The sequence below is a fragment of the Lytechinus pictus genome, chromosome 11, assembly GCF_037042905.1.
Source record: "Lytechinus pictus isolate F3 Inbred chromosome 11, Lp3.0, whole genome shotgun sequence".
NCBI classification, from domain to species: Eukaryota; Metazoa; Echinodermata; class Echinoidea; order Temnopleuroida; family Toxopneustidae; genus Lytechinus; species Lytechinus pictus.
The window spans coordinates 33,408,216-33,435,755 of record NC_087255.1 but is presented as its reverse complement, the minus strand read 5'-3'; the positions used below and the strand labels follow the sequence as shown (position 1 = coordinate 33,435,755).

At 37.0% G+C, this 27,540-nt stretch overlaps 2 protein-coding genes across 3 annotated transcripts in view; one reads left to right on the top strand and one right to left on the bottom strand.

Moving 5' to 3' along the window:
* Positions 1 to 3,565: 3,565 nt before the first annotated feature.
* On the bottom strand, positions 3,566 to 26,732 carry LOC129271225 (mesoderm induction early response protein 1-like). The gene is made up of 10 exons (XM_054908606.2): positions 26,652 to 26,732; positions 23,215 to 23,239; positions 22,594 to 22,727; positions 21,567 to 21,798; positions 20,873 to 20,949; positions 15,298 to 15,367; positions 11,705 to 11,856; positions 10,972 to 11,148; positions 9,951 to 10,078; positions 3,566 to 8,758 (listed from the first exon to the last, which is right to left on the bottom strand). Exons 1-10 carry the CDS (start codon positions 26,658 to 26,660, stop codon positions 8,185 to 8,187), a joined length of 1,578 nt encoding a protein of 525 aa, XP_054764581.1. The 5' UTR covers positions 26,661 to 26,732; the 3' UTR covers positions 3,566 to 8,184.
* Positions 26,414 to 27,540, top strand: part of LOC129271224 (dynein axonemal intermediate chain 4-like) — a 29,606-nt gene continuing 28,479 nt past the window's right edge. Inside the window, exon 1 of one of the 2 annotated variants that reach the window (XM_054908604.2) lies at positions 26,414 to 27,118. The gene's annotated coding sequence lies outside the window, so the exon portion shown is untranslated. Of the gene's footprint in view, positions 27,130 to 27,540 lie in introns of both variants that reach the window. The other variant, XM_054908605.2, reaches the window with a different exon arrangement.

Below are 27,540 nucleotides of genomic sequence, written 5' to 3'. Positions count from 1 at the left end.
TTTTACTCTTTCCAATAATATTGCTTTTCTTCTTGGGTTTGGTTTCTTTTAACTCTATGTAGTCTTGAGCACAGCAGATTTGGCACTTTATAAGCTACTTTATCATCATTATTACTTGCTACATCTTGGAAATCCACTCCTATGCAATTAATGATACATAGTCCTTAATTAAAACAAGTGGAATGCCTCTGGCCGTCTCACCTGCATCACGCGATTCAATATAGCAGCAGTGCTGATTTTGAAAACTACTATAACTCGCACAAGATGTTCAGTGATACTTGGTTACTCGTATTTCCACGTTTTATGAATTAGACCAATACACTTATAGAGATATGATGGCAATTCAACAAATACCCCCAACGTGGCCAAAGTTCTTTGACCTTACATGACCTTTGACCTTGATCATGTGACCTGAAACTCACACAGGATGTTCAGTGATACTTGATTACTCTTATGTCCAAGTTTTATGAACTAGACCAACACACTTTCAAATTTATGGCTGTAATTCAACAAATACCCCAATTTGGCCAAAGTTCATTGACCCTAAATGACCTTTGACCTTGATCATGTGACCTGAAACTTGCACAGGATGTTCAGTAATACTTGATTACTATTATGTCCAAGTTTCATGAATCAGATCCATAAACTTTCAAAGTTATGATGGTAATTCAACAGATACCCCCAATTCGGCCAAAGTTCATTGACCCTAAATGACCTTTGACCTTGGTCATGTGTCGTGAAACTCATGCAGGATGTTCAGTGATACTTGATTAACCTTATGTATAAGTTTCATGAACTAGGTCCATATATTTTCTAATTTATGATGACATTTCAAAAACTTAACCTTAGGTTAAGATTTTGATGTTGATTCCCCCAACATGGTCTAAGTTCATTGACCCTAAATGACCTTTGACCTTGGTCATGTGACATGAAACTCAGGCAGGATGTTCAGTAATACTTGATTAACCTTATGGCCAAGTTTCATCAACTAGGTCCATATACTTTCTAAGTTATGCTGTCATTTCAAAAACTTAACCTCAGGTTAAGATTTGGTGTTGACGCCGCCGTCGCCGTCGGAAAAGCGGCGCCTATAGTCTCACTCTGCTATGCAGGTGAGACAAAAACTGAAAGAAAACCGAAACAGTGACCCCAATTTTTCATTCAACTTACTCCCTCCAAATCTCTCATAAGAAATAGGGTTATATGTCAGGGATATTGGTTCGTATGGATTCGGTTATTAGTTCTGCTTAATTAATGCAGATTTTTCAAATGAGTAATAAGGTGTAGCAAATGATAAAATTTGATGGAGACTTACATGTTGAGATTCAACAACAATCATAATGAAGGAGAACAAATGGAAGAAACAAGACATGGACATGGTATATTTTTGTCCATCATATTTTATTCCAGATTTGTATATATAATTATATAGCTACAAGTCATAGTGGCAAACATCTTTTTTTCATATTTACAAAAGTACATGTAAAAATAATTTATACGATGACCTTTTTTTCTCCACTTTACTGCAGCCAAAATCGCATCACTATCCAATTTTGGTAAACCGTCTCTTGGTATCACTTTTCAACCATAAACATCTATTGAACAAAATTTGAAATAATTTAAAAGCCAAACATATATTTACAAAATCATTCAAGTAGATTATAAAAAATAATTAAAAAAAAATCATGGAAAATACTACACTGTGATCACATTTTTACTGTACAAAAAGATTTAAAGCTATTCAGGACACCACATTTTAATACATCTATGGGACGCAACTTCTGAAAGTGGGTATAGTGCTAACAAAGCTTATGAACACATTGGAAACCAAATCCCAAACTTTGGCTGTAGTGTAGACATACCGGGATGTTCTCTTCATTGGATCATTTATGAAATTACAAAGTCCTTGTATACACCTTCAAAGCTAAAAGAAGAATTTCAAAAGGGGGAACTGGGGGCTATTTCATAAAGCCATTTGTAAGTTATGCATGACTACGTGCTATTAGTGATCTGTGGAGAGTGTTTCATCAACATACATCTGACATGTTGTCAGATCTGACAACTTCTGACTGGCTGAGAAGCTATGTTGATATGGTAACTGTCTGATAAAACAGGACTTGTCCTTTCATGAAACGCTCCCCAGTTCTTGTGCATATGTTAAAAACAAAATTTTCTCTGCTCTTTCAACAAAGTTTGACTGAATATCTTATAACCCTTATCATTCAGATGCTTGGTAACAAGACAAATAGTCTACAAAGCTCTGATTTTAACTTTAGCTGAGAATAACAAGGCAAACGCCAAGCGTTGTCTCGCCTACATATTGCAGTCATGAAGAGACTGCATGTCAAAACTACATGTATGCTATATGACTTAGATGAACCTCTGTTACGAGTTTGGCGATCCCACCTCGAAGCTATAGAAAGTTATTGTGTGTACAACACAGCACAGTGCCAGTCATGGAAAGTTCATTGACCTTTGACCTTATTCAAATTCGAACTTGACCTGTGCCTTCAGGAGATGGACCTCTGGTATGAATTTGGTGATCCCACCTCGAAGCTATAGAAAGTTATTGGGTGTAACAACACAATTGTTGACGACGACGACGACGACAACGGAAATAGTGATACCTACATGTACATGTATGTCTGAGAATCTGTGGAGCCTTTCATGAAAGGGCTTGTCAGACGTTTTATCTGACAAGTACTGTTTTAGCGGACAGTTGCCATAGTAACAGTGCTTCTTAGCCAATCAAAATCTAGGAAGTTGTCAGATTTGATAACTTGTTGGATGAAAATGTTGATGAACCTCTCCCTGGATTTACAGTAGAACCCCCAGAACAGGTCACAAGTTCACACCTTGAGTCCTATGTTACTTATGAACTTAACAAAACACTTCCCACAAAGATTTCTAGACCAATCAACACCAAATAAGGAGTTTTTCCTACGTATCATAACAAGATAATGGTGCCAACCAAAAGTGGTGATAAAAAAGTTATGTAGAGGCATATCAGAAGGGGGAGGGAGTAATTGATGGATGTAAAAAAAAAAGAGCGATTAAATTTGTCATCTGCAACAAACAGCTCCTGCCTTAATATCGCTTACGATATTGGTTTGGGGATATGTTTGGTTTTAGGTTCAGAATGCTGGGTCAGATGTCTGGGTATGTTTTGTTTAGAATACAGATTTTCCAATAGGATCAATTGTTGCCATGGATTCAGAAAAAGTTTACAGTATCAATAGCTGATCTGGACCTTCTGCATTCAAAGACTTGGTATCATTTTAAGAACTTTGCCATTATGGTAACTGCCATGATTGTGAAAAGGGCTCTAAAGCCCAAAAGTCAAAAGCAATGTTTCCAAGGTAGTTTATGGCAAGGTTACCATGCGATGGGTCCTAAAATTATTGTAAGCAATTATGGACGATTAGAGCAAAGTATCATTTATTATCGAGAAAAAAAAAATGGTTGACATGCCACTGGACTGCAACAAACAATGCCCAAAATGTGGCAGAATAAACTCAATCATACACTTACAAAAACTAACAATGAACAAAACTATTTACCGGTATCATGTAAATATAAAATAATTGTATTCATCTCTCAATAAATCTGAAGGGGAAACCCCCAACAAAAACAACAAAACATCCAAATAAACAATACATGTCATGCAGCTTTCAAGGAAAAGAAGAATCATTGCATTAAAAATGCATGTTTTGCTTTGGAAAGATCATAGTTAAATTACCACTTCTCATGTAAGAGCATCAGAACTTTGAAATAACTCTTGAAATGGATACAGTTGTACATGAAAATTTCAACCTGCCAATAGGGAGAACATGAACAAACTCACTTAGTCATTTGTATAAAATAATTCTGAACTGTAAATTCCTAAACCCATTCTACCTTGAACTTTAATGATGCATCTAGTGATTAAAACACATGTACACACACCCGTAAAAAGGGATTACTAATGAGTATTATCATTAAACCCGACAATGTCTCCATTGGCACAAAGTATATTTCAATGAACTGGGAGTGATTCATTATTAATCAATATGGATAGTGATAACATCCTACCTACACGAATGGTTTCTTTATTTTATCAATTAAAGTACAACTAACTTGAAAATGCAAGACATTGAACTGATTTGGCCCCATGGCACAAACAGCTCCCCAGTTCAAGGTGTTCATTTTAGGAAGGCATAATTTTTCTTACCAAAAGGATCAGTTAATTTAGAAATATATCAGCTATCCTTCGTTCACTTCATTTGTAGTACATGTATTTTTGAACAGATAACATTTATTGGATTTTAAAGTTTAACCCACTACTGTATGGCAGGTAATATTCACAAACCTCTCTATTTTCTCATGATTTGTTTGGTTTTTAAAACTATTTACCAAGTAATTGTAAATTATTATCCTGTAAGTGCATTGCTCTATCAGCTTGTATGCTGTCAACACAGAGTAGTCACTGGCATGTTGATGTGTTTGAACAATATACAATTGTTTGAATTGAAAACATTAATTTTAAGACTCGTGCATGATTTGTTGCCTAATTAATCTTAGCATTGGGCTGAAACTGCATTTTTACAGATGAGAACATGAACATGATACTTTGGGTATGCTACATCAGCCAATTCAGATTTTATATCCTAGCTTATGGATTAATTTCATATCCTTATTCAGTCTTATGGAATGAACTTAATTCTATTAAGAGTTGAACTCAATCCTTGGATTGAGGAACATTAGAAAGCTGTGACCAAAACTGTCCCTTCTTCAGTAATTAAGGAATGATAAGCAGAAGGGTCATCTAATACTCAAATGCTTGTGATTTTTTGTCTTATTCTCTAGCTTAACACAGATGGAAACAGACCCATTAGCTTGGATTGCTATTCTCTGACCTTGTCCATTCCTAATTCTCATTCTTATATACACATATTATACAAACAAAAGCAAGTTTACAATATGTCTAACAATGTCAATAATTAGCACCTTTTGACTGATTTTCTTTTTAAGAGATTTATTTAAATATAAAGAATAACATCATAACTATATACCTATAATACAAAAATATTGTCTTTTTTCTTCTTCCACACAGTTCCTTTTTCTCATCTTACTTTTTGGAACGATTTCACTTCAGAACTTCTCAATAGAAGTAGAATCCTACAGATGTTCTTGGAACATTCCTGTACTAAAAAATGATTTCTATCATAGAATGAATACCGTACTAGTTGAATATTTACATTTCCTCCTTTCTAAGCAATCTACTCTTCTAACAAAATATATACAAACAGAAAGAATGTACAGCTTTACAAATCATATCATCATACCAAGTAATGAGATGATAAAATGTGACACAAGATACATGTACAAAACTGAACTTTGGTGCTGCCAATCTCCCACACATCTACAATACAAAAACCTAATAAAATAATACTTTTGTCACATTTAGTATAAATAACAGAACATGCACTCTAATCATGTGAGGGTCTGAGTTGTCTTAAAGGCCACATTAATTCAAATATCAAATTAATGAATTTAATAAATTAGTGCTGATTGTAATTGTATATAAAATTTAGAGGTATGTATCATGGGATAATTAGAAATGGCAGATTAAAGTTTTTTCTATCACTAGTAGTAGTATGAACAAAATCAATGCATTTAAATATATTCAAATCACTGTGGAATTAAATCCTTTAAAATACTTAACCTCCACATATGATTAGCCACCTTGAGTTAAATATTTGTAAAAACTTGACTTTTTCCCCAAACCTGATTATTAAACATTTTGATAACTGTAAACACTGCAACTTACTATTTTTTTCCAAATCTTTGAATCTGAATGTGATATAGCAGCTATAATGTATAAGCACCAAAATGTATGATGTTATCATCAATGTATTTGCACATAGCGCTACAGGAAATATCCATAAACAATCAGAAAAGGGGTTCATGGTTCAAATCCCAAGTCATATTTTCGAAAAGTGATTTTAAGGTTGGTCCCCAGGTGCCCGTAACACAAAGCTTAGCAATCATCGTATAAGTTTTTTTTTACGTTTGATTGCATTGACTACACCATGCAATTAATCGTAAAACTAACCATATAATTAATCACTAACCTTTGTGATATGGAACCCTGATGTTAACAATCTCTTGAAAGATAATCTGTAAAAACTCTATTACTGTGCACACTTATTTAAGAAGCCACAGTTTATTACACATAATTTAATATTTTGGCATCAGAAAGCTGGCCCCAAATACACAGCTGCCTAATCTGGTTATAAAACCATGGGCAGAGAATGGGCAAAGATTATTTGATAGTAGGTGGTCGGGGAGGCAATGCCACACCACTGCCTAAGAATGAAAACAATCTGAATATATTTTCACTCTCTTCAAATATCACCTTTCTACACAATTTTAACATGCTATCAGTAGTGCTCCCATAGCCAGAATGGTCATCAATCAGCAGCTGTTTCACAAAGAGTGACTAAAAATCAAACTTTTATTTCCATTTGCCTGTGGTATAGGCATCAAGGTATTGGTCAGATCATGAGACACAATCTACTCAAGATCTATTAATGAGATTAGGCTTTAAATAACATGTGTGTGTTGGCACATAAGCAGAAATTAGTTCGACCCACCTCTTTGTGAAATACACCCCCCCCCCACTACCACAACCACTCAACTGGCAGTGTTAAAGCCAAAGCTGCAAGTGTCTGGTAAAGACGACACACAATAAATGGTTGGGATTTATTCAGTCCTCCATTCTTTCGAAAGACATATATCTATGTTTGGCATGCTTCACCCAGGCGGTGGTACAACTGACAGCTTCAGCAGCACAAGGGCTGAAAAGGGGTGGAGAAAATGGGTGACATTGTGCCTCAAATAGTAGCCATCAAAAACTAGAGATTACTATAAATATCTGGGCAATTGTGCAGAGTAAGAAAATTTGGTTCAAGCCTAAATGCTCAATGGCTACTATACTTCTTTGCAGCCATAACTTGACAATAATGGCTAATCTAGATCAAATATATTCAAATGACCTACTAAACGACATAAAATAAATCAATTCATCATTCTATTTCTCCTCAGCCTCTATATTATTATGACCGAGATAAAGAGAGATAACCATCAAATAATGATACCCAGCCACTATTACAGTTAATATGCATCTGAGCTTTATCTTTTTTTAACAAAATTCCTTATTTCATGAAACTAATGGAAGCATGTAAGCTTATAAAAAGCAATAGTTCTGTGTTTTACTTGGCAACAACTTGAAAACCAAGTGCACACTCTGGTGCATTGTAGTAAAACATTAAATCACCAACCAGTCCCTCACAGAGGACTGAAAGCTGTCAGTCTTCTGGTTGGTTTCTTACACTACCAAATTGAATCTGATTTATGAAAACTCATCTGAGATGGCTTACAAATGAAATGTATTTGGTTATGTGCACACTTACATTAGATGATGACAGTACGATCACAGGCAAGGCCTATATGTATTTTTTTTGTATCTACATACAAGCATCTTATGAGGAAAAATTGAAAATGAGGAAAATGAAGCATTCGTGTCTGTAAAAATGACATAAGATATGGATTTCTATATTCAAAAAGGAATGGTCGGTTACATATACAAATAAGGAACAGAAAAATATGATGCTACCAATATCTATCATTGCACACAACTCCAAAAAAATGAATCATCAGGCAATGCCTTCACGGTATAACTTTGTGATAAAGTCCTTCCTTTTCACTAACTTTCTATTACCTCTCTTCACCTGAGAATATGATATATATTTATATTTTAGAACATCTTTTGGGGGGGAAATAAAAAAGATTTAAGAGGAGAACAGGGAGGATTATAGTCTTAAGATTCACAGTAATGGTAAAATTTCATAACAGGAAAGTGAGGAAGAAATAGAGGATTGTGATAATGGCAAAGAATTACAATTCCTCACGTTGAGCTAATTTGTTTGTAGTGGTATCCCGTCACTTCAAACAAACTTCACACCAACTCCGCAAACAAGATCACGTCCTTTCTTCTACCATAATTTTTTTTAATTTATCGAATTTTGTACAAAGATACAACCAGGTGGTATACAAAAAGATGGATCACATAAACTCTATCTTGCATCTCTCTGGCGTATTTACATATTAACACAGAATACTGCAGCACATAATACGTGTCCATCATTGACTGACGACTGAACTATACTTTTCTCTTGACATCCCTTCCGTTGCTTTGAACCCACTCCCAATAGTAACCACAGTCTGTGGAGGCAGTAAGCCCTTGGCACTAGGATCCAAGTTCTGTAAATTGTGTGCCAGGGAGGGTTTGGCTGCAGGGGGCACGTCAATGGGAGCAAGAAGCTCTGCAGCAGAGTTTGTGATGTTCATTCCTCCATTGCTATCTAGGAAATTGTTTAGGTTCTCCAGGACGGAGAGGTCATTGTCTTTTAGTCGCTGTTTCTTAGCGGGAGGTGCACCGTCTTCAGAGGTTATGGGCATGGAACGGGTGCTTGCATAAGGAAGAGAGCTGTAGGAGGTTCCTAACGTTCCTGAGGCTGAAGCTTCGTGAGGGAGGTCACTACTTGCAAGGCCACCGATTGCTGCAGAACAGTTCTGAAGGTCTGGCACTCCATTGAGAGCCATCATGGTGACTTGGTTTGGTGGTTTATTCATCCTTGTCTTGTCCAGGAGAGACTGGGCGGGTGGAGGACTCATACTGTTGTCGATATCATCCAGGAACCGGTCCATGTAGTCCCTAGAATGGAAGCAAAATATATAAATGAATGAGAGGAAACATGATTTTAACCTACATGTATATCTATTCAATCAATAAGGTGTAATTCCAACAATATGCTGGACAGAGGCCACATGTATTTAAAAAGAAATATTAGTTATATAAGTGATATAAAGTAATTACATACCTACAGATGAGAGAATATTGTAAACAATTTCACTATATTTCCAAATAATAGTTAGTCAAAGCCCACCCTCTCAATGCAAAAAAAAAAAATAGATAAAGACAGCGTCTGCCAAAAATTAACTGGCGAATCAAAACAGGTATTTTCATTTGATCAACAGAAACACAAGAGAAGAGAATAGAAAAATAAATGATTGATACTTGGTATTTTCAATAAGGTAACAAATATATCATTGCTCTTTCAGGGAAGAAATTTAAAACATTTAATTAGACAGATGATTTGAGTTAAAGATATGTACACGTGTTGTAAATATTTCAACCCCGGTTATGATATGTATATGTGTTAGGAATATTCATTACATCCTACTCAGGTGGATGTCATATCTCATACAAGTGGTAGAAATATCAGTCTTTAATTAATTCAGTTGTGCAGATGCACAGAAGTTCTCTTTTGTAACAGGAATATTTTACTTGATATGCTTATGCACTCGTCTGTAATTAACATTTTTAGGAGTGCTTTCCTAGTTACGATAGGGTATATTAGGAGGTTGGTTTATCAGGGAGAACCACCTTAAGCTAAGATAGACCATAGATCTCTGTTTAGGCAGTAAAAGTTATATGAGGGAATCCACGTCGGTGACGAGTCTACAAGCCTAACTGCCGCCCAGTTCTCTATCGACATGATATGCTCAAATTCATGTCAATTTTCGGGGCTCGATCTTGTCCGTCAAAGTCTGATCTGAGGGGCATCGCCATCTGCGGAGGCCAAGGGACTGTCTGCCAAGGGCCAAGTGGAGGAAGCATCGCTATCTGCGGAGGCCAAGGGACCGACTACCAAGGGCCAAGTAAGGCAACGCCAGCTGAGGAGGCCAGGGAATGAATGCCGGGCGGGGGGGTGTCACATCCAGACGGACGATGATTCAAACATATCATATATGTTTATGTATACAACCTTTGTGAAACAAATCCAAGCCAATTAAAGAAAAGATTTAAACATTAATTCTATTTGTACTTGTATAGATGAACTTACGTGATGCCTGGATGAAGGTGATATTTCTTCTTGGCTAGTCTGCTTTGATTTGCAAACATGTCGTGACGTGCTGTCTTTTTCCAGAGGTAGTAAAATTGGACCAACTCACCAACAGATCTCGTCCTCACCTATCAAAAAAAAATCAAGGGTCATTTGAACTAGATTAAAAGCAGACCTGCAACCCTCAGTGAATGAAAAACGGTAATCCTTGATCCCCAAAACTGTTTTTTTTTTCTCTCCCAAAGCTGTATATTCTATAATAAAATTGCTCTTGCAGATGGAAAAAAAAAATTAAAAAACCCATGTAAAACATGTTTGTATATCTCAATGTGGTTTTAACAAAACGGTAAAAAACATTGGTTCACGCTGCTATGATTGGAATTATTTTTAACTTGAAATAACATTCATCCTATTATCTATAACTTATGTGAGATTTGTGAAATAGAGACATATAAAAATTACTTTTCTCAATAACATATGATTTTTTTTTGTTTTTTTTTTTTTTTTTTTGTTGTTGTATGTGACTGTTATACATTTTGATGTTATCACTCATAGGCCTTGTTAGGCCGGCCGTCGGTTTTGACGGGTGTGATTTTTTAATAAAGAATAAAACTATAAAACTATTAACTATGATTTCCTAAAAAGTCTTCATGGAGTTTTCACTGGGCACACAATCTTTTTGCAAAGAATGTAAATATATAAAAAAGAAGAAAAGCCCATCTAACATTCTCATTTCATGAGACAAATATACACCAAGCAAATGCTTAGGCGCATTTTACCATTCTCTTTCCATTTGCATCCTTTTCATAACCCTCGCAAAATGTTTGCAAGCCCCATGAAAATCACACTTTACTCTGAACTGATGTGCTCTCAAACCTGTTGCAATAAAATTTCTAACAATTTGTTGATAAATCAATGTCCATATATACATCTAGAGTAGATGTGAAATAATTCTAAAGAAGATAGAGCTTCATTTGAATACTGCCATTATGAATCCATCTCATACATGATCATACATTACCTTGTGTTGATGAATTAGATGGAAGTTCTTGCCATACGTTCTTAGACCACTCTCAAAGTTTCTACACTCCTCCTCTGACCATAAGCTCATCTCATCTGCTGGTGGTGCCATCTGCATCCGATGCCGCCTCAATGCTTCCTCTACATTGTGCCCACATTGTAGAAGGATGAAAAGGGTCTGAGGTGAAAAAAAAAGAATAAAGGTTGGGTTGGAGGGCATACTTGCATAGGGATATTATCATGATGGGAATCACACAATCAGGACATAGAACAGTGAGGATTGATATATATATTTACATTAGATATGGAGACTGAAAATCAAAAATACTTCACGTCCAGAACATTGTTTTTTTTTTTTCAGACTCGTTCAAATCTCACACAAATCCATTTAACAAATGTACTACATGTACAGATCAGTTTGCACTCTAGCAACTTGTTCTGCGAGACAAATAGTACACATGCAGTTCCATGTAAGCCTTCAGATTCAATTTTAAGTAAATTTTCCTGAAATTGAAACCAAATTAGGAGTGACAAACTTCCTTTTGTTTACCTTTTTTTTGCGGGGAAGAAAGTGCCTGATTTAGATGTGATAGCATGTTTTCTGTGACCCCCAATGCTAAAATTCTGCATCCATCTCTGAGGCAATAGAAACATTACAGTAGCTTTTTTGCTATGTGAAATGCTCCCAATAACACCCCTCAGTCGCTCTGTCAACGTATCTCCCAATATCTTACCCTTTCATCATCTCTGATGTGACACCCAGATGGCAATGCCCTAATGCCTTGCATGCCGGCTACAGGTTGATGAACTTGGGCTAGAAAGCGCTCCGTATCAGTTGCCTGCAGCTTGTACGGATCCCATAATAGCCTATCTTCATTCTCATATACTGCATAAAAATAAGATATTAAGAAAAAAGATGTGCACGTTTAAATACTAGGTCCTTTTGTGTCCCATTTGTCTACACTAAAACAGTGATATCTAGAAGATTAAAACAGTGATATCTGGCAGATTAACCAAACAGTCACATTGGTTATCAACATCCTAAACATGCTGATGCAAATGACAAACAAAAGCTAAGACCAAAAAAAAACTATTGTGCAGTTTCTTCGTGATGAGAACAAGGAGTTCACATGACTGCATTATACATGTAAGATAGCTGAAATATTTAATACCACTTTCCTTTTTTTCTGCTTCGAAACATGCAAATCAGGTTCAATTGATTTATATCCCTATGAATATTCATGAGTATTCTAGATAAACGATTGGTCAAGTCATGATCATGTGACAAATTATAATTTCATTAGGAAAAACACCGCTGCAAATAGCTCAGTATAGTTTTCTTCCAGCTCCATATATTTTTCGATATACACTACTCAAAAAAAGTTAAGGACCACTTTTTAAAACGTACATAAAGATTTTATACAAGGTGTTTTATTTCTGGAAATACCTCAGTACAACTGTCCTAAATGTCCTTAAACACGCTGTAATCAATTTCACGCATGGGTGGTTTCAGTTGTTGCACAATGTCTCTCGCATCACTGCACATCCTGAAAAGTGGGCCCCGAGGGGTATCAGCTACCGACATGAAGTGGTAAAAACGAATGTCTGAGTGTCTTTCAGGCAGTTCAGTAACGAGTGTGACCACCTCCTGCAGCAATAACGGCTTCACAGCGCTGTCTCATGGAGCTGATGAGGCGATTGATGTCTCTGACGTCCAGTGCATCCCATGCAGCCTCCAGAGCCACACCCAGCTGCTGCAGTCCAAGTGGATGGGCTTCGAGCTGGTCGAGACTCCTCCCCATCATGTCCCAGACGTGCTCTATCGGGTTTAAGTCCGGGGACCTCGCTGGCCACTCCATACGCTCAATCCCCTGGCCCTCAAGGAACTCGGTCACCACCCTAGCTCGGGCATTGTCATCCATGAAAATGATGTTTTGTCCCACATTTTCTGCAAATGGCACCACTATAGGTTCAAGGACCTCATCCCTGTACCTCACTCCTGTCATTGCTCCCCCTGGGACCACGTAGAGACGAGTACGGTTGGCGTGGGTGATGCCTCCCCACACCATGACGCTGCCTCCCCCATAACGGTCATGTTCTGCAATACAGGGGTCTGCAAATCTCTCTCCTGGTCGCCTCCAGACTCTCGAACGTCCATCATTGTGGTCAAGGGAAAATCTGCTCTCATCTGTGAACAGAACTCTACGCCATTGCTGTCTGGTCCATCTGACATGCTCCCGGGCCCAGTTGAGACGAATTCTTCTGTGAGCAGGGGTGAGTGGGACACACTGAGCTGATGGGCGTGTCACACAGTGTCATTAGCAGAGCAAATCAAAGACACCGAGAGACAGGGCTATACTCCGAGAGACCCCGCAGTGGCCGACCAGTTTCGACAACCCCTAGAGATGATCGCTACTTGACGAATCTCAGCCTCCGCAACCGCTTTCACAGTGCACGCCGCCTCAACAATGACTTCGCTGCAGCAACGTAACCGACTTCACAGAGCCAATATGCATGCCAGACGGCCAGCTCAGTGTGTCCCACTCACCCCTGCTCACAGAAGAATTCGTCTCAACTGGGCCCGGGAGCATGTCAGATGGACCAGACAGCAATGGCGTAGAGTTCTGTTCACAGACGAGAGCAGATTTTCCCTTGACCACAATGATGGACGTTCGAGAGTCTGGAGGCGACCAGGAGAGAGATTTGCAGACCCCTGTATTGCAGAACATGACCGTTATGGGGGAGGCAGCGTCATGGTGTGGGGAGGCATCACCTACGCCGACCGTACTCGTCTCTACGTGGTCCCAGGGGGAGCAATGACAGGAGTGAGGTACAGGGATGAGGTCCTTGAACCTATAGTGGTGCCATTTGCAGAAAATGTGGGACAAAACATCATTTTCATGGATGACAATGCCCGTGCCCACCGAGCTAGGGTGGTGACCGAGTTCCTTGAGGGCCAGGGGATTGAGCGTATGGAGTGGCCAGCGAGGTCCCCGGACTTAAACCCGATAGAGCACGTCTGGGACATGATGGGGAGGAGTCTCGACCAGCTCGAAGCCCATCCACTTGGACTGCAGCAGCTGGGTGTGGCTCTGGAGGCTGCATGGGATGCACTGGACGTCAGAGACATCAATCGCCTCATCAGCTCCATGAGACAGCGCTGTGAAGCCGTTATTGCTGCAGGAGGTGGTCACACTCGTTACTGAACTGCCTGAAAGACACTCAGACATTCGTTTTTACCACTTCATGTCGGTAGCTGATACCCCTCGGGGCCCACTTTTCAGGATGTGCAGTGATGCGAGAGACATTGTGCAACAACTGAAACCACCCATGCGTGAAATTGATTACAGCGTGTTTAAGGACATTTAGGACAGTTGTACTGAGGTATTTCCAGAAATAAAACACCTTGTATAAAATCTTTATGTACGTTTTAAAAAGTGGTCCTTAACTTTTTTTGAGTAGTGTACTTTCACGAGGAGAACTGCGCATACTCATGCTCATTATGTTCTCTCAAGGTTAAACTGTGCATGCTCCCTGAAAACACAAGTTTGGAAGATCGCTTTGCTAGCGTTCCCATTTGATCACCCGAGAGTGGTTTTCAAAACCACTTCACGTAAAGCGGTCTTATTGCTATGGGAACATTCTCAGTGGGGTGGCATGTTTTGCGCAAAATTTGAAACCGCAGCGTAGGCATTCCACATACAGTGTGTGGAGTAGCTTGCTCGAAACGTGCGAAGATCGCTTCCCGAAGAACGGCTGTGGCCTCACTTACGCTAAAAACAGTTTAACAATGCAAAACGATCTTGAAAACTACATCGCGAGGTGGTTTTCTGAACCGGTTTGGTATATCGCTTCCAAGACTGCTTCAACCGTTCTCATTACACATATAACTAGTTTCAACTAAACTGGTTTCCAGTAAACTGGTTTCCAGTAATCTAGTTTTAGGACGGTAGTGAGAACGGTGTCTAGGTCTACAAGTTAAAGAGGGATATAAAACAAATATACCAGGCGTTTCTTTCAAACGCATAGTGGGAATTATTAATCCATGGTTGGACTGGCTATGTAACAATTTTTCCCTCTGGTCGGGAATAATAGTGATTGGCAGTCCAACGTTGTATAAATAATTCCCATTATACTTTCTCAAAGCCTGATATATTTGTATAATTATATATTACATTTCAAACATCATAGTGAAATTTGTCATTCTATTTCATATTTTGCTTTGACACAAATTAAAGCACAAAATAATGCCCTACACAGTGAAGATACAAAGCATTCATTAAACACAGGATATCTGAAAGAAACGTCCAAAGTTGATTGAACTCACCTGGTGCATCATCATAATGACTAAGGCCTTCAGGCACTACGGCTTGGAAGTCAGAACCTACATTTATACACTGGATGAAAAATATGGAAAAAGATCTGAGTAAATCATCTAGGCAACAAATCTATGCTATTAATACCATACGTATCTCACTGCTTGATCCTTGCAGGAGTAATCTCCCAAAGAGCAAACATGCTATCCAAAAGAGTGTTCTGTTTGGAGATGGGGCACTGTGATATTTTTCTTCTGTGTATTATCCACAATGACTTCCATCATAAAAAAAAAAACATTGGATATACATGTACAGAATACTGTACAGTACTTGGTCCGATTTATGTCAAATCAGGCACAAATCACAACATGCCTTCAATTACGCCTGAAAATTACTTTAGGGAATGACCTTCCTTTAACCCTAAGAAGACTGGGGGGGCTGATTCAGCCCGCCCTCGACATTTTTCGCAATAAATCCGCCGTTTGAATTTTTTTGACTGCGTCGCTCGCTGACTTTTTACTTTCAAGTCTCTTGCAACTTTTGAGACCAAAATTGTGACCCCCGGGTACGCGGTTCCAAAATTACGCAACATTTCGTAAGTGCATGTAGACCCAAAATTACTCACGTGAACGTGAATTTGTGTACAAATCCAATGTAAATAGTGTTTTTAGCCAAAATTCATAAATGTATCGTTATTTTTCCTTTAACTGCTTAAAATCAATTAATTTTATCTGTAAGGTCAAAATAAAGTCCCTGACAATTTCCATTGAAAAAACAATAAAAAACAAAAAGTCGAAAAACAAAGAAATACATAAGAAATTTAGAAAACAATAGAATACATAAGAAAATAAATGTGATGTTGAAATTTTTAAAAGTAAATTTGATCAGATGCCTATCTAGAGTTGTGGAACAAAAATAAGCATTTTAGGGGCATTGTTTTATTAATTAGAGCAAACTTATGATTTTACGCATAAATTAGCATAATTAATGAGCAATGAGATTTTTCGCAGAATTTGATATTATAGTTTTGTAGATAATGCCACGGGTAACGCACGTGCCAATTTTCGTCGCGATCGATGGCCGAGATCATATGGGGGGGCTGAATCAGCCCCCCCCCCCCCAGTCTTCTTAGGCGTCCAAATAGCCCAGGCTATTTAGGGTTAAAATATTGGTCACCAAAGTGAATTCACTTTATCTTGTATTATGATGACATCACTGCTTTCCCCAAATAACCACACACCTGGGCCCCGTCTTACAAAGAGTTGCGATGCCGATTGATCCGATCGATCACAACTATGGACAGCCAGCAAAGTCAACATCAAAAATGCATACATGCTTGTTTTTAAAAAAATCTAGATATTAATGTATATCCATAAATTCATTGATTTCTTGACAATTTGGTGTGTTCTCCTTTGTTCACATTTTGCAAATTTCCTGTAGAAAAAATTATGACACTGATGGATTTTCATAGAGTTCCGATTGATTGGATCAATCTTAACTCTTTGTATGACAGGGCCCTGTACCCCCAAAATCTGATATCTGTACAAATCATGGTTTTTCTCCAGTAGATGTAGGCATGTGGAAATGAGGGGTTAATCTTCACCTGATTGTGCACATCTTCATATACTGAGAAAATTCATAATAGCATTATCCACGGTTAAACTTTATCTTTGTTACCATAACTTCACATCTACTATAGATATCTCTGCCCTGTTTCACCAAGCAACTAGCTACATTATTTTCATTGACAACTATTATAAGCTACTGAAATCCTTAAATGCTATTGGCTAAAGGCAAATTAATGATTGGAAATCTCTGACAAATTGCTTCATGAACTGATATCTAGAGTAGATGTGAAATCATGTTAAAATGGAAAAAGCTATATTGTTGTCAATGCTATTGAAAACCCCACATATGAAGAATGGTGGCAACTATAGCAATACTGTTCAATTTCAAATTAAAACCAAGGTTTCCATTAAAGTTACCATCAAATGTGTTAGATGGCCAAGGGGTATTTCATTGAAGTCAATGAACAAAATGAAGGCCTGAGATTCACGCTTAACTTCCGCAAATCATTCTTGCCATTACGTCAATCTCTGAAGTCAGGTTCACATTTCAACAAGAGTTACTTCTTCTAATAAAGGAATAAAGGGGACAGACATAAAAAAACGTGTACATCATTTGAAAGACTAATGGCATGAAGGACATTCAATAAATTGAAAGACAGACCGTTCAGAAACAGCACCAAATAACAATGAAAGACCAAAACAGTACTCATTTTGACATCCATTTGAAGACATGCAAAATGAATGAAACATGGATGGATATATATCAATTTAGAGAAGAAATATAAAGGAACTATTAAAGCTGTAATGAATGAGATAATTTTCCTTGTATCCCACAATGCTCCACTTTTTATGACTGCTACACAAAAATTTCTTCTTTGAAGTAATTCTTTGACAGGACAATACAGAACATAGTCAGAGCTGCCAACCTTGTGCAAGCAAAAAAAGGAATCATTATGGCCAAAAAAAGGAATTTCCAACAAAAAAAAGGAATGTGTTAAAACAAACCTTAAAACCACTGGCGACAAACATCCAATGCAAAAAGTTAATCTCTAGGCCTAGTCTGGGCTAAGTAACGGAGTGTTACAAATTGGACCCTTAGTCTTGGGCCGTTTGATATAATCTACCAACTTTAATTAAGTCAGTAGCAGGGATTGAATTAAGAATTGAGAGGGGCAAGGCCATTTTTAAATGGGCACTTTCAGCTTGGGGCAACCGGCAAAGTGGCCTTGGATGCCCCAAAATTTCAAGGGGTATCAAGGCCATTCTAAAGGGCATGAAGGCCACTTTTATTCTAGTCAAATGGGCACCTAGGCAAATTTTTCTAAAAATGACAAGTAGGCCTTTCATTTTGTAGTGCAACCTACTCCGGCACTTATCAAAGTGAAGATCTGTCGAGAAAAAATTCTTTCAGGGGCACCAAAATCAGTTCTGGTGAACATTTTTAGGGCTCCATTTTTCTGGGGCTTCCTTTCCACTTCTAAAATAATTCATTGTTTTATGTTGAGTTTCCTGACAAAACTACCAAATTGTAGACTAAGAGAAATAAAAAAAAAAGTTGACATCAATTCAGACTTCTCTTCCCAAGTAACATTGTTTTTGCCAAACAGTACCCTTTAAAATTAAAGTGTCATAAAATGGAAGTGTACATGTAACATTCCACAAATATAGACAAATTATTCATAAATCAATCTAATCTAAAATTCAAATAGATCTATAGATAAGAAGTTTAAATCATTCCACAAAAGTCCCATCGTAAATCACTTCACGATGTGCACAGCTCAGCCTCAATCACACTGCACGCACACTCAATCATCCCCAGCAGTGACAGCACTATAGAGCAGACATCTAGGCCGCCAGAACCGGGGAAGAAATCTTCCAATTCCTGCTAAACTGAATGCTTAAGTGCCGACTTTTTTAATGAATTCCAAAGGCAGTAGGACATCTCTCTAGTATAAATCATGTGAAACTATCAATAAATGTTGAATATCACCCAGAATTATTACTTCAGGGGACAATGAAGAGCTTTCCAGGTCTTTTCAAAGCCGAATTCATCGTATTTGTTTGATACGAGTTGATGAAAATTAACCAGACAGTACCGTTATCCGAAGGGAATTGATATTAATCAATTCAAGAAAATAGCCTCAAAATTTCATTTCTTTATCACTACAATTAATTTTAAAGTATATGAAAAATGTCTTTTGGTGATTCAATCTTTAATATATATGATGAGTATTTTTGTAAAATTTTGCAAATGGAATAATAATTTCCCTCAAACCTCCAAATCCCCCTCCATTACAAATGGACTCTTCTCTTATTACATCTGGGGAATTACCCTACCCAATTCATCGTACTCCTCACTCTGCGCTGCAAGAACAAACGTTGGCTCCACTCACCTGAAGAGTGTTGGCCTGTGCGTAAAGACAACGTATTAGCAGTAACGTTAGATCTAACATTCGGCGGAAATCTGATTTTCGGATCGTTTTTTTGTACATAAAACATCACTTTATAGGAAAGAAATTACATGCAAATTTAAGATAAAATATATAAAATTCAGAAATATCGTACCTTAGACCGCAGTTACTGTTATTTCCTTTCAAATGATGATCAAAACATAATCATCCTCGATCCTTTCGTTTGTCATCGAAAGTTGCCATCTTGGATGACGTCATCATCCTTACAGACGTATTTACCAGTCGCTATACATCGCGATTCGTACCATGCATGCCGCTCGCATATTCAACTAACGTATATGTACATGCACGCTATCAAATTATTAAAGTGCGTTGGAAAACCGGCCGGCGGGCGACTACACACGCGCAAGTACCAGGCTCATCTCGGGCTCAACACGCACTCCACATACATACAATTATGTACACACATTATCAAAATTGTCAAAAAACGTAATTTGAAAAGAAAAACCATAATGCCGTAATTTGAATGAGAAAACGTAATGATTACGGCAAAAACGTAATGGTTGGCAGCTCTGCATAGTTGAAAGCTTTTCTCTTGTAACCAAAAGTGCTAATCAAATTTTAAGAAGTGAAATTCTACACTCGGCAAAAAAAGTTCTTGGACACTTATAAAAGTTAAAATATTCCATATAGATATTTGATTAAGGGCAAATTATTGTTTGTCAACATGACCAGACAATATTCCTCTTCCAGTATGACATGACATTTGTATGTGAACAGTCATGCATGGGTGGTTAAATGCTTTTAACAAATAGCAATGTCAGTAAAAGAAAATTGCAAGAAAACGATCAGTCATTCTTTCAGTTGTGAAATTTTATGTGACATAAATATCCATTAAACGATAAAAGCAATCTTAAAGTCAAATACCACTCTAAAAGAGAAGAGAAAGTTATCCACCTTGGATGCATCACTATTCAACTGGAATTTTAAGTCAAAGTTAGTCAATGAATAAAATGTCAAATTTCAGTATCTTGGCATAAGCAAAAGAAAATTCAATATCTCGTTTGTCCACCCTAGCTCTGAATGAGTGCAGCACATCGACGTCGCATGCTTGTCACAAGTTGGCGAATTTGCTCTGGGGTGATGTTGTCCCATTCTTCCAGGAGATTACGCCGGACGTCTTGAAGAGTGTATCCTGGTTGAATTCTTTGATTTACTGATTTTCCTAGCTGATCCCACAAGTGTTCAATCGGGTTCATGTCTGGTGAACAAGCGGGCCATGGATCCAAGCGCTAAAAATTGTGGTCATCCAGAAATCTTTGGACAATGTTGAATGTATGCCTACAGGATGGCCATGATCATTAGCATTTGAATGGTCCATTTCTTGCATTTTTCTTTTACTGACATTGCCATTGTTTAAAGCATTTAACCACCCATGCATGACTGTTCACATGAAAATGTCATGTCATACTGGAAGAGGAATATTGTCTGGTCATGTTGACATACAATAATTTGCCTTTAATCAAATATCTTTATGGAATATTTTAACTTTTTTAAGTGTCCAAGAACTTTTTTTGCCGAGTGTATATACCCTTTAGTGTTTTTACCTTTTTCCAGTCATCTACTGGTACATAGTCAGAGTCTTCTGAACCTGATTCTGATTCATCATCAGCATTTGTACTGGCTGTTGGGTGAAAGCAATCAACAATATGGAAAGTTATAGTCTTCTCTTAGCACAATTGTGCATGTATCACTATTTCTGTTGCTGACATAGACTTTAAGGATGAATGAAAGGGATTATGAGGTTTGAACAGATGACAATATTTGTTGATAAACAGTGAAAATTGTTAACTGAATCTTGTATTTTAACAAATGCCCCCCCCCCCCAAAAAAAAAAACAAAAAAAAAAAAAAAATCTGTTTTAAGCACACTTTGCCCGATTTGGACTGGTATCCTCATGTTAATCAGAATATTCTTGGCAAATATCTATAACCACGTGCTGTATTCTGTTACAACACCTTACAGAGAATTATTTCAGGCAGGTTCCCTCTTCCATTAAAAATTATTTCATTCATTCATTAATTGGCTGGTTTCCATCTAGTAAATAGAAGGTAAATTTTCATTTGTAAATGCTAGGATTGCATGTAAGACCAGATACCAATTTTACAACTCAGAGGAAGGTAGGAAATTTATACTGATGTCCTAGCACAGAAAGACTATGCTACACAAGACTCAGCCAGTGACATAAATTTCAGTCTCAAAACCAATTCTCTAGAATAGAAACTATTATAATTTGCTTACATCTTAGTAATCTTTGGGTGCTATCCCTGGTGTTGGTTGATTCTCTGGACTCTGAATATACATCGTTTGGAAGTGATTCTTCTGTCTCTCCGTTAGTGAGCTCTTCTTCTCCGTTTGTTAGTTCTTCCTCCTCCTCTTCTTCCTCTTCCTCCTCTTCTTCATCTTCTGCAGGGTTTCCCCCTTCAGGAGGGAGGTACATGGCTAACAGGTCTTCCATTGGAATTTCTGCATCCTGTTATGTCAAGATGTTATGGCAATCATAAGAACACATTTTTTATGGACTTATTTCACTGGATTCCATGATAAAAAGGACTTGTAAATTACATCTTCATAAATCATATAATTAAAAACAATTTAAAACCCTCATGTATAGACCAAAATGGCACTTGGGATTCAAAACACTACAGTTTAATGTTTGGTGTAAGTTTGCTTTTACTTTTGACAAGAAATCCAATACTTAGGCCGGGTTAAGTCCAAAAAATTACTCTGATTTATGATGGCATCTTAGAAGGCAGAATTCAGTATTTTGAAAAATACATGTCAGAAACTAGAAAGCATCATAGAACACACTAACTGTGAATTTTCATGCCATGTAATTCGGGAATTTTCAACATAGAGTACTTTGCATCAATCTCAAATGAAGTAAAATAACATTTAATTTTCTCAAGGTCCATTTTGAAAACATGTGGCAAAGAAGCCTGCATTTAATAGCAACTTCTGTTTACATGAATTAGAATTTTGACAAGGAAATGAAGAAAAAATGCATGCTAATCCAGCTTTATAAATTCAAATTCATTGATAAGTTTGAATGTCAATATTATGAGAAACTTAACACAAGTTTTACTCTAAGACAAATTTGTTACCAATCAATAGTTCAGCTGAAGTTTGTGTCATCAAACCAGAACAGAAAAACTGTTACCTGAATCTGATTGTATTAGACAAATTGTGGTGTTTTGGTATCACTGATTCAGGCATATTATCAAACAGGACCTTTTTTTCATTCAAGATAAAGGGTGATAAAGTTTACCTGAGCTAGTTCATCCAGTTCATTATTGCTGAAACTTTCTCCACTCTCATTCTGTTCTTCTTCTTCCATTGTTTGTTCATCATCATAGTCATGAACCATCATCTCTGCTGTTACATCAAAATCACGATCAGTTTCTGAAAAAGCATGAAATTTTTTATTATGTAATGTAGAGTTAATAACGTCTCAGAGGAAAAAACAGGACTTTTATATTACATTCAAATGTTACTCAAGAATTTCTTATACAACTTCTACACCCTAACCCCCCCCCCCCCGAAAAAAAAGAGTTATGAAAAAATCAATAAATATATGGATATCACATTAACAGTCTTCAAGCTATGGCCTTTTTAGTGGTGGTCGCAATTTCACAGCAATACAATTTTTTTTAAGCCGAGTCTTAGAGCAAATGAAAATCATGTACTTGTAATGACAACCTGACATAAGCAATCATTGAAAATAAACTAATATTTAACACTTTTCATTTGAAAATAGTGGAGGTTGGAAATAGTGTTGTTCATGATGAGTGGAGGCCAGAAATCTTTTGCCAGTAGGGCCAACCACTGCCGACCAGTGTGGCTATATCACTGCACATTGACACTGCATCAAGATTTCAAAAAAACTTACCAGGACTCGAGTCACTTGTTGCTGGCTGTGAAATATAAAATGAAATGAAATGGAATACAATTTTAATAATAGGATTAAAACAACATACAGAGGATTACAATATTTATGACAATCCAATGATCAAAAGTATCTTCTCAAAATATGAAGTACAAAAGTTTTGTAAATATTTCCCGCTGAATACTCCTGCAAGGACTGTTAAAGTGAAAGAATGCCAAAGGAAATCAATATACATGTAAGAACAGCATTTTGAAGAGACAAGTTTGAGATTCCTTCATCTTTCTTCAAACTTGTGAGCAATTTGGTTGGCTAATTTGTGATAGAGCCCTCATCTCTGGACATACAATTTCCCCGACTCAAAAGATTACCTTGGTGCAAAACAAAAACAAAATCCTTGTTTTTGAGGACAGTGTTTTTTTTTTTCACTTCTCTCTATACTAGGACATATCGAGTGCTAAAACTTGACTCTCTGAACTTGATTCCCTCAAGTTCATCATCCATTTTTAATTGACATGCTGACAATTTATTACCTTGGTATGAAACTAATTTCGCCCAAAACTTACATGTTTACTCTGTTGAAATTCTACCCCAAAACTGTGAATTTTTACCCCCAAAAAGCAAACAAAAATTATGAAAAAATAGGACATGCCAATATCAAAATTGAAAGGTCAAGTCCACCCAAGAAAAATGTTGATTTGAATAAATAGAGAAAAATCAAACTAGCATAACGCTGAAAATTTAATCAAAATCGGATGTGATTAAGACATTTTAAAGTTTTGCTTATTTTTCACAAAACAGTAATATGCACAACTCGAATGAGACAGTCGATGATGTCCCTCACTCACTTTCTGTTTTAATTATACAATATTTCATTTATTACAGATTTGACAATAAGGACCAACTTGACTGAATCATATGGTATTAAACAATACTAATTTCACATGTTCAGGGAGGAATTAATTGTTGTTTCACTTGGCAATGAGGAGAAAAATAGATTATTCCATATTTCATATAACAAAATACAAAAGAAATAGTGAGTGGATGACAACATCAGTCCCCTCATTTGCATATCCACCAGGCTGTGCAGATAACTGTTTTGTGAAATTAAACAAAACTTAAAAATGCCATAACTTTCTTATTTTACATCCGATTTTGATGAAATTTTCAGTCTTATGCTTTTCGGATTTTTCTCTTTTTATTCAAATCAACTTTTTGTTGGAATGTAACGGTCTTTTAAATAAAATCTGAAATTGATTTTCTGGTGCCTGGATCTACATAGTACATGGTATAGTGAGTGATTGTATTACCGACCGCCCTTGCATTACCGAACATGCACATCAAACGCGTCAGAAAATAATTTCGTACGCTCAAAACTTTGCACCATCCTTCCATAGCCAAGGGAACTTGAATAGAAAGATGATGAAAATGGTCAAAAACACATTTTCAGTCTTCATATTCTCAACAACAACAAAAATATGGTCAAAATAGCTCATAAATGACTAAAGTTTTCTCAACCTTTTGCATAGAAAACATACGAAAACACATGTTTAGAAACTCAGGTGACGTGAGTTGTGACCAAAATATTTCACATGTGAAGTGGGTTCCGATAGGAAGCTGATATCATTAAAAAAGGAAAATGATTTTCACAAAATTTATTTATTTATTTATGGTGAAAGTTTCATGAATTTATCAACTTAGAATGTGTTTGATATGATTGAATTCGTGAAAAGTGTTTGGTAATACAATCCACTAGGCACTACCATAGAAAATGGCAGCTGGACAGATAAAGTTTGCCTAAACATCCTGGGGTGGTATTCTAAAAACTGTCCTAATTATTCTTGTAACTTTTCTTGTAACTCAGCAAGATAACAGCTCGCTAAATATTGTCTCAAATCAGTATTCTGAAAATTGTCTCATCTCTGTAAGGATGTCCCCTATTTATATCGGTCATCATACAGGAATCGTCATCTTTAAATTCATTTACATATAATCTTAAAAAACATCTCAGGTCAATTGACAATTAAGGTTTATGCTGGCACTTGCTACTTTGTTAAATTTATGTATTTGAATGTTTGAGTACCATTGAAATAATCTCTCTAATTTTGCAATGTTTATTATTGATGTCTTCGCAATTCAGCTTTTATTGCATTGTTTGCATGTTATGTTATTTTGAATGTTTTTATCTGTATAAATATTATCTGTTATTGCATTCTTGTGTATAGGGGCCCCATGGGAGATCAACTGATGTTGAATGGGCTACCCCTTATTGAATAAACAATAAACAAACAATATACAATCTCTGACATGCCTAATATTTTATCATCAACCAATCAATAAACTTGTTATATGCTTAGGTCAACCAATAGAAGCGTCTCTTCTGAAAAATAATTGAGCGCATATTTGATATAAGGCGAAATTTCCTTGCTCCCCTGACACTTATGCGCTTCTGTGCTAAAAATACATGTGGGTGTTCTCAAAGACATATTTATTCTAAAAAGATTCATCATCTCGAATACCAATTTTTAATTGCTGAAAAGTCTACCAATCCGCCGTTATAATATCTTTGGAAAGTCTCCTTTTGTAAAGCATGATGTTCTTGTGGGATGCAGCAAGAAATTACTAATGCGCGGGACAAATATTGCATGCAACAGTCATTAAGTTACAATTACAACTGCCCCCTAGTCCTACCTCTGGTAAATTTTCTTGTATTTTGCAAGTTAAAAGAACGCAAATTAAGAGAATTTTCAGAATACCTTTTATCTCGATATGTTATCTTGCGCACAGAGACATTTATGCACCGTTTTTAACTTTACACATAATTTTAACGTTAGCTCTGACATCATCTTAGTCATACACACGCTCAGCGAAAGTTACAAGAAAAGACAAGAATTTTCAGAATTTTTATTGCAACTCTGAAGATTACAAGAAGACAATTTTCAGAATACGGCCCCAGATTGTTCATTCACTTATTGTTCTGTTTAGGCCCTACTTGCAAATCTTAATTTAACTTTTCTTAAATTATCATATCTTGTCCAGTGCAACCACCTAACAGCTCTAGCGAAAGGTGACCTTCATCACGCCAGAGCTTCGGCGTACATCGTCACATCGAACCGCTTATTCAGTCCCCATCGTCACGAGTATGGGCGACCGCCCATATTTATGTGCGCACAAGAGAACGGCGCAAGATAAACACACACAACACACACACACACTAATAGCACACACAGGAAGTCAATTTGGTTATTATTCTCGCTCACTTGCGCCGAACACCGGTTACTTTCAGACAATACCATTCTTCCAAAAGCTCACAAATTCACACTTTAAGCACCCAGATATTCAATCTAGAAATCAAACAAATTAATTCTTAAATTTGGTAAAATTACGAAAAGAATGAAAAGACAAATTTTACCGGTAAATACTTCAGAAATTTTTGCACTTACCTGCGCCATGACTGCAGTATTATGGGATAACGATGACCTAGCGCTGCTGACGTAATGATTACAAAAAATACCCGGATGAAGAATTCTCTTACAACGTATTTTCAAGAAAAGAAACTCTATATTAATTTAATAGAATTGTGAAATCAATTTATAATTCTCTTAAACTATAGTTAGTATCATTATTACCCATCCAAAATCACAAAAGAACTAAATATTGAAAGTATATGCGAACTTGTGGACTGCTGATCAATTGACCAATCAGAGAGCATACAGTGGTGACGTAGTGCAGTGGCAGAAAACTATATCCCAGTCACGATCCCATGGCAACTCGGTCGGCTTCGGCTTATGCGCTTGCAAGTTTCTCGTTGTATGGATTGGATCGGAGCGCTCGCGCGGCGGAGGCAAAACAACACGCTGATTTTAGCAAGTGGGACTGTACCGAAATATCCGTACAGCCAACTGCTGCTGTAAGTATTAAGTAAGCATTGATTAAGTAGAGATTTTTATTTGATCACAAGGTTTGAGGTTGCATAGTAGAAAATGAATTTAGTAGTCTGCATCAAAATATATTATACAAAAAGAAATGTAAAGGAAATTTAGATCATTTGCAATTAATTAATAAATCAAATGGAACAAAATCGTGAATTGTGCCTCTCGAAAGTTTCGACACTGACAGCCAGTGACGAATAGCGGTAACCCAAGGGCAAGGCCAGGGAGCTCCGGCCCGGAGCCCAGGAGTCGACCGTGCAAAACGAGGGAGACACTGGGGTAGATTGGGGTCTCAATAGTAATCTTAATAAAATTTGGAAACAGAAATTATGCACTTTCTAGACCTAGGAGGGTGTCTGAAGCCACACTGAAAAGTGTCAGCATAAAATTAAAACAGGCT